This window comes from Elgaria multicarinata, chromosome 9 (assembly GCF_023053635.1).
Source record: "Elgaria multicarinata webbii isolate HBS135686 ecotype San Diego chromosome 9, rElgMul1.1.pri, whole genome shotgun sequence".
In the NCBI taxonomy this organism is placed as follows: domain Eukaryota; kingdom Metazoa; phylum Chordata; class Lepidosauria; order Squamata; family Anguidae; genus Elgaria; species Elgaria multicarinata.
The window spans coordinates 39,658,650-39,668,593 of record NC_086179.1 but is presented as its reverse complement, the minus strand read 5'-3'; the positions used below and the strand labels follow the sequence as shown (position 1 = coordinate 39,668,593).

General features: G+C 43.9%; 1 protein-coding gene across 1 annotated transcript in view; it reads right to left on the bottom strand.

The window, feature by feature from the left end:
• Positions 1-7,030: 7,030 nt before the first annotated feature.
• GRIN2B (glutamate ionotropic receptor NMDA type subunit 2B) overlaps positions 7,031-9,944 on the bottom strand; it is a 251,713-nt gene continuing 248,799 nt past the window's right edge. The window contains exon 12 of the mRNA XM_063134659.1: positions 7,031-8,929. Within this exon, the coding sequence (XP_062990729.1) occupies positions 7,031-8,929 (1,899 nt within the window). The remainder of the gene's footprint in view (positions 8,930-9,944) is intronic.

The following is a 9,944-nucleotide window of genomic DNA, read 5'->3' as shown; positions in this document are numbered from 1 at the left end:
AAGCAGCAATGTAAATGAGACAAAGAGATGAGACAGAAAACCTGTAAGGAGACTTGAACATGTCAATAAGGCTGGGCAGTGGGTGGAGGGGAATTTGATAGGATCTGAACATGGAGAGTGAGAGCTTTATGTGCATAGAAGATCCGAAATGACAAACTATTCAACCCCAGATGCCCATAGAAGGACTATTAGAAGAGTAGCCTTCCTGGCTGAAAAAGTGGGGAAAGAAGAGATGGCGACCCTGAAATAACTTGAGAAAAAGTCTTGAAATGCTAGATGTTACTAACAATCCAGAATGAGAGAAAGAGAAACAATGACAGTGTTCAGAGAGAAGAGGAAAAACATAAGGACGGATGAAGGGAAAGTCTGGTGTTTCAAACATATAATCTCAAACGTATATTCTCTAGCAATCGGTACATGTTCTAATTAAGGAAATATTAACACCCTTTCCTCCCCACCCGCTACCAGCCCCCAAACCTCCCCCAACATGAGTCCCTTTCTTAGCACACACATAGAACATCCAGATAAACTTCCCAAACTGGCAAAAGCAACCACTGAAACAACTTCAAACACCACAGACCAAGGAAAATCACAACTCATAAGTCAACTCCCCTTCCCCTGCCCCATGCCTTTGCTTAATATGGAAATACTGTACAGATAAATAAATAAAAAAAAAATCACCGTCTTCCCCCAACCTGAATACAGCTGCTGTAATTAGCTCCTATACATATGTACACTTATATTTACATATAACCGCAATCAAATAAGCGGGTGATATATATGGTATGACATGAATACATAACATTAATAACATTAGGACATGTTGCATTGTTTCTGCTTGAAGAAGATGTAATTTTGAGACTAAGGCCTTAGCTAGACCTACCTGATAGTCCACAACGGAGGAGGGAAGATCTCGCGTTGCAATTAACGCAAGATCCCTCCTTCGTTTACATGTGAGGCATGACAATCTCAGGAAGAGAGGCGTCACGCCTGCCATTTTTTATTTTTAAAGGAAGAGGAACGCTCATGCACTAAAGGTAGGTGCTTTTTTCAAAAATAATTTCATTTCCCCACTCCCCCCACCCTACCCCCAATGGGCCCTCACACGGAGCTGGGTCAAACAGCGGCAATGGGCCATAGGTTCAGCAGTCTTGGGCTCAGCCCGAGACCACGGAAAAAGTGGACCCAAAGTGGAGGGCTCTATCCCAGGGCAAGGGAGGGATCATCCCTTCCTGATCCCGGGATCCCCTGTGTGTCATGTGGACGCACAAGGACAATCCAGGGGTTCGCTCCGTGATAAAGCCCGGTCTAGCTAAGGCCTAAGAGTCAAAATGTTTGCTGCAATATATGGATTTTGATTTTCGGGATGTGTCCATATATACTCAGGCTTTTTGCTGAAATTATGTGAGACTTATACTTATACTATTCAGCTTTTCAGTTGTGTGTGTGTGTGTGTCTGTGTGCGTGCACGTGTTTGTATACCAGTGTTTATGACAGAAATGTAGCCAACTCATTATGGAACTGACTGGACCTTCCAAGAGTGTAAGGGTGACATTCTTTACAGCCATTTTTGATATGTTACATAAACTAAATTATGTAATCAATGACTGATAATACAAATTTTCTTTTATCTTGGGCCCAATTCAAATGATCAAATTGGTGTTTAATGGATCCAAACTAGCTTTGGTATATGGTTAAATTGTTACATACCCTACAACCCACTTCCAGTAGCTTTGTGGCAGCATGGCAAATGTGAGTTAAGTTGTGAACTGGGCATGTAATTTAAGTTTTGCCAATCACAAACCAGTATGGATCCATTCAACCCATAAACTCATAATGAAGGGCAATAGAACTCAATTTGAAATTCATAGCATGGTTCAACTGTTAAGTCTTTCCCTCCAGGTTACAAAAGGAATTTCAGGTTACAAAGTCTGAGATCTCTCTTACTGGGAGCAGGGGGAGAAAAACACCCCACCCTGCCCCTCCTTGGCTACTGGTCTATCACCATGCTGATGTGGTTGTGTGAACTGATGCCCAGTCTTCATGACATTGGTTTGGGTGTTTGTTTGTTTTTTCTTTTTCGTCAAGATGTAATCTACACTACCATAGGTAGAGGTAGGAGATGATATAACAATCTACATTATTGTCAACAGTAAAAGGAATTTGGGAACATTCAGAAGCTGTGAAAGGGACTTCAAACCATTTGAAATTAACTTTTTGAAAATGAGGTGATTGAGTTTTGTCTGAGGTTTATCTTGATGGGTTCTGGAAACAGAAAACCCATTCATAATGGAAATGAAGCTGTATATGCCTGGATCTATAACTGGCGGTTATAACCCCAACCAACTTTTCCAGTGGTGGGGGTGTAGGGAATATTAAGATTATGGCTTGGAAGCCTATTTGGCTACAAACTGGAAATAAGCCCTTGGGGGACACAGTGAGTATCCCACTAATTACTTTCTTCATATTCGAGCAGTGTCCAGCAAGATAGTGGACATATTCCACTTGGACAGACCTAGTATATTCAATATTCAATTGCAGGGAAGCACTTATGGGAGAGAGGATGTAGAAGCAAGTTAGATGGGTTCGGGTCCTTCTTCTCTCGTTCTTAGGAACTTAAGCTCCTGGACTTTCCTGAACTTATCTCTGAAAGATGGAATGGAATGAAACCAACACAACTCCCATTTTGGAGCAGATGGGCAACATCAAGTGCAATCCTGAATAGCATGCCGATCCTTTCTGGCAAGAGGGATGTGCCCATGTCAACTGATATGAAGAAACTCAAAAGGGATACAAGTCCATTCTGGCTATTATGGCAACAAGCTCCTAGACAAGAGTGGAGCAAAATGGTTCCTCTCTGTAACCAGTTCTTCACTATCATAGAAATGCCTGTGTTTGCAGATTTGAAGGAAGAAATTTGGGACAAACAAAAAAAACCTCCCAGGGTGAAGAGGAGTGTTGAAAGAAAACTGCCCAAACCCCTGAATCCAAATTGGGGTTGTGTTGCATTTCTGCAAGTACAAAACATAGAACTGCCTGTTCAAGGGGGTGGGCGTGGGTACATTTTTTTTTAAACCCCTAGGTTAGTGCTGATGCAGGGGCAACCCACTTTTAAAAACACTTTCGGTGTCATGCATAATATCCCACTTACCATATTCATGGAGCACCACACATCATGGCAGGATATAACATAACATGGTGTATTGCTACATTGGCAGACATGGTATCACATCCCTTATGGAATGCCAGAATAAGTGGTCTGGCAGCATGCCATACTAAGTTGAACAGTTTGGGAAGTCTGCCATATATTTTCTAAAAATCTTTTCCTCCTTTGTCCCCTTACATTTACAACATACGTATTGTCATGGCTCTAGAAGAATTAGTATTAAGAAAGCATTTCAATACATCCTCCTAAAGGACATGAATGGCAAGAGCTGCCAGAATGAACACCACTTATGTTATGTACGCTCAGGCACAGAACCACTCACCCATGCAGGAGACAATAAAACTTAGTTCACAGGAAAAAATATATAATGAAATGACAGAAATGTTAGGGACACGTTCCATTTTTCGAGCCAGAAAGAAGAAACTGAATTTCTGAGCCAACGAACATACAATTTTGTTGGCCCATCATACAAAGTCTCATGTATTTTTGGCAAGTTAACGAACCGCCATCACTGCCTCTATTCTAGCATAAACAGCACCTGCTGCTCAAATTTCCAATCATGTCCACTTGATTATTTTTAGTGAAACAACACTTGGAATTTTAAATTACAAAATCATAATCAATGTTCAAAGTGTCACCTATGTATATGATTCAACCAACCCTCTTTCTCTTGGTTAGATTTCAATGGAAAGAAAAAAAATATATGTTTCATGTGAAAGATAAATGGAAGAGACCAGTAAGCTAATTTCATGTGTCAAGACAATACACAAGACACCTGCAGATAGACTGTTGTTGAAAGTCCTCCAATATTTCTAGTTGTCCTTAAAGTAGGCATGTTTCATGCTCTGTGCACACAAATTAACATTTGTAAAGCACTTAATATTAACAAACCTACACCTATAAATGTAAACATGTGGTTCAATGTTCAAACTGAGCTAGGGTCAGAGAATATGTTTGTAAGAAAATGAGAACCATAGTGAACCGTTGCCCAAAACCTAAATCTGGAATCATTCTGAGAGTTCAGTTAGCATCTTTTTGGTTGGTTGGTTGGTTGGTTTAGTTTAATTTTCTCCAAAGTACCATTCTCTTATATTTTTGGTTTCAGCTGAGGGGTGGAAATACTGAAATATCTGCCATAGGCAGGCATATCAGTAGGATCAAACCCAGCTGTTAATAAACCTTAAGGAGCACTAGTCAATGGAGATTTCCCAGTCCCAAGGTTTCCAAGCCAACATAACTTTGGAGAAGTCCCTGTAGTGTTGGGTGACAGTCTAAACTGAACGTTCAAAATGATGGTTCACTCCATCACCAAGGGAAAACAGCACAATGTCTCAGGACCAAGATTCCAGAGAAGGGTTACAATATGGAGTTTATAATCAAGCAAGGAGGACGGTGCGCTTCCATTAGAACATGAAAGCCCTGCTAGCAAGGCTTGAGGTGACGTAACGCCATTTTCTCGCCATGAAGGAAAAAAGGGTGACAGATGTGGGTTAGAAAGAGGTATTCAATGCATGCAGTTTTCTCTCATTCTCCCCCATTTTGAATGGCCTGGGCCCACATAAAACCACTTTCAGATGCACCACCTGAAAGTTGCCGGGGAAACACAACCTAAAACCTTTCCAAACCTGAATATTCACAAGAAGATAAGCACTAGTTTGTACAAAATGCAATAGAAAAAAAAACATATTTACAAATGAAATGAAGGCCTTCTCAACTGCCCTTGTCAGAGGAATCGGCAACATCACTTTTGTGTTCTGCAAATAGCTAGGCAAGCATCACTTTCTTTAGAGGGGAAAGAGGAGAGGAACCAAAAGGAGCTCTGTTCCTCCAGCCATACAGAGGGCATCACTCCTTCCAAAACTTGCTCAGTAAATCCAGAAAATGGGGGGTGGATTCCCATTTCACAAAATCTTCAGGCCCATCCTTACTCCATCTACCAAAAAAACCCAAAAAACAAACAAACTCCAAGGTCTTCTATTGGCTTAAATGCAAGAAAGGCATTAAGAGAAAGCCAAGCGGGGTGTGGTTGGAAGGAGACACGCGAGGAGAATCAGCTGCAGGAAATGTGGCTTGAAAAATAATGGCTGCTTCCAAAGTCCAGGGCCTGTGCCTCTCTGTGCATTCAGTTCAACTGGAATGTGTCTGATATCTCAGAACAGAAGAGCATTTTTTTTACCATCCTTTCCCATTAGGAAAGCTGAACTACAGACCCATGAAAAAGTGAGACGCTTTGCCATATTTCTGCGAGGCAAAAATGGACCTCTTGCCCTTACCTGAGGGTTCCTTCTGTAAATGAAACACACTCACTTCTACCACGTATGTAGTTTAACTTGCATTTATAATTACTTCTCCGCAGCAAGACTGCCAGTACTGTATGCACTGAGAACAGGGCCAGAACAACTCTAAAGTTGCAAAACAGTTCCACTTTTTCAACTTAGCACCGTCTGGTCTCCTCCTTAACTCTTTCCACCACCTCTTTCCACCTCTGATCTCCAACCCCCTACCACTGCAACTGTGGGAATCTGATGCTTCAAGACCTGTGGAAGACAAACCATGTATTTCCACAACACTATAATTATCAAATATAAGTATATATTCAATAAATACACATATACACAGGTCTGAGTTGTGCTGGCTCTATTCTCACCACCACCAGCAGCAGCATTTCTTGCACTTTCTACTTAGAGAAAATACCTCCACACCAACAGCAGAGAAAGCCTTTTCTACGTTTGTCTTGTAAACTCACTTCGTACGATAACCCAATAGGGAGAACAAAGGCTGAGGCTTCTCCCTCCCACATTCAATCCGTCGGAAGTTACCAGCCCTGGTTTTCTTTCTCTCCCGCCCCCCCTCCCTTTGTCCTTTTTTATTCCCCTGCATTGCAAAAGGCTTGCTCTGCTGAGTCTGTCAACTAAATATCTTAGTGAGGATAAACTCATTTTGTTTCCATCATTGATGTTTCATGTAAATTATAATTCACATAGGCTTGTGCATAAACCAACTCACAACTGTGAGTTCATGATTTTAAAATTAACAATGGGTTGTTCATGAGTAGGGTGAAACCTGCCAGTCTCAATTCCCTTTGATTTTCCCCAAGACATTTGCTGAGAGTTTCCTGATCTCACTGGTATTCACTTCTAGCAGTCCAAGTCATTTTTCAGAGGGGACCTCACTGCGTTATTGTAACTGGACTACTGGCCAGATCTGCATACAAGTCAAACCTCCCCTCCTCACAGTAAATATACCAAGATTTCAGAACATTGAGCATATATGCAACTCCATATTTCAGCCTCTAACCCACAGAGTCTTCATAAAAGAACTAAATGCATCTTTGCACGTAATCAACATACAATGTATTAAGTTGATCCCACACTATCCATATCCCCTCCATTTTGCTTAAAAGTACACGTGTAAGAAGAACTAAATCTTCTTCATCTCCATTCCATCTCTTCTGCTCTCCACCTTAGGCCACCTTCTCACATCTGTACTAACCATCCCTGTTTGGCGCGAAGACAATCCCAAACTCTCTGGCCATTGGTCCCACTCATAGGTTAGACCTCCCTTTGTCCATGCCCCGCCTTTCCAACTGTGAAAACACAATCGTAGCTACTAAGCTCTGACATGTGATGGCCAGGAATGGAATTGTGAATGGGGAAATGTAAAGAGATCATCAGGGGTGGGGGAGTGGGGAAAGAAAGAAGTGGCACTTCTCATCAATGCTGCCTAAGCAGAACTCCAATATTCCACAAAGAAAAAAAGAGTAGCAGAAGAGTAGCAAATGGGAACTAGGTCTGAACCCACCACCTGCCCCTCCCACACTTTGCATTTCCTGCACCATCCCCTCCCATGCGTTTTCCCCATCACTCAAACATCAGATTCAATACTGGAAAGTTTCTCATAAACATGCCCGTTGCTGGAGCCATTGAAAGCCCTGGGGTTTTTGTTGTTAGGCACACAGGGGTTGGACTGGTTCCCTATACAGATGTCCTTCTGGAAACGGGCTGGCACAGCCCCATGAAGGGCCGAGACCACCGGCTTGTTGGTGGTCACAATGGCTCGGAAGTCTGGCCTGGCCTTGGGCCCTGCTGCCACCACAGGCTGCCTGAAGAAATAGGATTTACTGCCATGAAGCAAGCACTGGTCATCCCCAAAAGTGGGGATAAAAGGGTTTTGAGTGACCCGGTCAGGGTAGAGAGACTTGCTGAGCATATAACCACCACTAATGCCAGGATTGTTGTGGTGGTGGTGGCTGGTGGCGGGCACTGAGGACTTGTTGTTGGCAAAAGTGGACTCGTTTGCTGGCATCTCAAACATGTGGGCGTAGGGGCTTCCCTCCAAAAAGCGGCCCTTGTCCTTCAGGCTCACGCTGCGGGGGGCCAGGGCTGCGTCTTCCTTTTGCAGATCCACAAACGTGTCGTAGGAGTGCTGCCGGCGCAGCTTGTTGCGGTTCTTCTTCTGCACCTTGGAGGCAGAATTGGAAGGGCTCTGAGGGTACTTGGTGGTGGAGGTGCTGGTGGCCACTGGCACAGGAGCAGAGGGCTGATCCAGCTCTTGGAGGGAGTTGTCCTCACTGATGTCATAGAGGTTGCCTGCCTTCTTGCAGGCTTCACACCGGATGCACGGCTGGCGGGTGGAGTTCTGCCCCACCACGGTCGGGGTGTAGTTATGCAGCTTCGATGGGCAACTGCGGCAATAATTAGCCCCTGGCCGTTCCTCCCAATCAAGGTTGGTGAGGTTTTTCTCCCATGGTGCTGGCACCCCGCTCACAACACTGTGCTTGTGCTCATTGTTTGCTCCAAATTCCCCTGACCCATGTTTGTGGTGGGTTCTATTCGTGCACGTCCCTGCTCCCGCTATAGTGTCACGTTTGAAGTCATCTCCACGCTCTTTGTAGATATCTGTCAGATCCACGTGTTCCCAATGCGGCGAGTTCTCCTTAGCCCGGAACTGGTCCAAATAAAAATCCCTTAGCCCTTCCTTGTCCCTGAAATAGCGCTTGTGGTCAGGGGAACGGGGACGCCGGCGATAGGCCAACTCAATCTCATCAAACTCTCTCCGTGACTTGGCCGAGGCGGGGCGTTTCTTTAGACTATCCTTATACTGCTGTTTTCGCCGCTTTGCCGCATTACCTTCAATGTTGCCATAAGTCACTGTGTGAGTGGAGATGTCAGAGACATCTGAACGGATCAAATCATCATGAGCCCCTCCTCCACTGTATCGGTCATTCTTGAAAGACAACTTGCCATAGAGGTCACCTAGCTGGCTGTGTTTGGTTGGTGGCAAACCAATATCCAATGGCTTCTTACTGAGAGACCGAGGCTGTGCAGAGAAGGGCGGATTATCACAGTCATACAGTCCATCAATGGAGCTGGCACTACCTATGCTATGGGGGCGATGGTGGTGGTGATAATGGTCTTGATAGACATTGCTTTCTTTTAGCTGTAGATTGCCAAAGGTCCTTTCCACCTCGCTAATGTAATCACTGAAAAGGTTCTCCTCACAAGGGGGGTTGTTGTAAGACTTGCAGTCAGAGTGAGTGAAGCTGCGGCGGTGCTCAGAGATATCGTAGACGGATGATTCGCGGCGGATGAAATCCAGGGCACTTTGTGGTGAGCCGTTGACACCTGAAAGGTTTGCCATGTTCTTTGCTGTTCGGAGCAGGCGCAAAATGTTGGAATGGGTATTGTTCATGGTGGCAGTGGGGGAGTTCATGGAAGAATGGCGGTCTTCAATGGCCACTCCATGAATGCAGCTGTAAATACCCTGTGATGGAAAACAAACAACAAAGAGAGGTTAACAGAGGAGAAATCCAGCAAAGGCATTGCAGAGCTCGGAGGACTGAGACTTTTGCTACATAGGAATCCTCCAAACCGATCGGTAGTCCAGTCCTATCATATGATCCCACAGGTTTTGGGTATCATTAAGAAATGACACAATCCTGCCATTATCGGAATCATTCTTTCATGTATATTTTTATCCCTCTTCTTGCTCTTTTTTCTGTACAGCTTTATTCCTCTATTTTCCCCTTCATCATAAAGCTGGAAATCCGTTCAGCTCTTTATCAACATAGCTGGTCTACTTGTCTTAAGGCATTGTTGTCAACCTTCCTAAAACGTTAGGTGTGCAACTCAGGAGTGCTTCTGAACCACACATTACCATGTGGCAGCTGTGGCTTGGAATGCTGTTTCTCATTTATATTTTATCTACCAGTCACAGCCCTTTAGGAGTTTGAGGGACTTGGCTATTGTCTTCTATGGCGCTGGTAACTGCTCAGAAGGATTATTACTACTGCAATGCACTGGAAGATAATTCTGAAGCTAGGTTACTGCTTGATTCAATGCACTGCTGTCCAGTTAACCACTGGGCTTGATTCATGGTCCTGCTTGTTACCTATAGTGCCCTAAATGAGGCAAACCCTTGCCTTTGCAGGTATTCTTTAGTGTCTTGGGAACATGCCTGAGAAAATATTTACTCACTCAGGAATTAGAGACTGTCAGGCCAGGGCTCTGAGCAGTACAGTGTATTAGTTCACTTGGCCCAGTCTCCTATCCCTCTGCATGGCCTCCAGTCTTAGTGTAGGTTCCAACTCTTCTTCCCCAGTCATGATAAAGAAATCTCAATAAAATTGGAAAGCTGTACAAAGCAGATATTTCTCAACCAGAACTATTTTGCCTTGCTTTGTCCAATATCTGAAATTGGTTTTTCTGGTCACAGCCAATGACATTTTAAGAGCATCCTAGATATGGATTACAGTTTTGTAACCCAAAGCCTAGTCTAA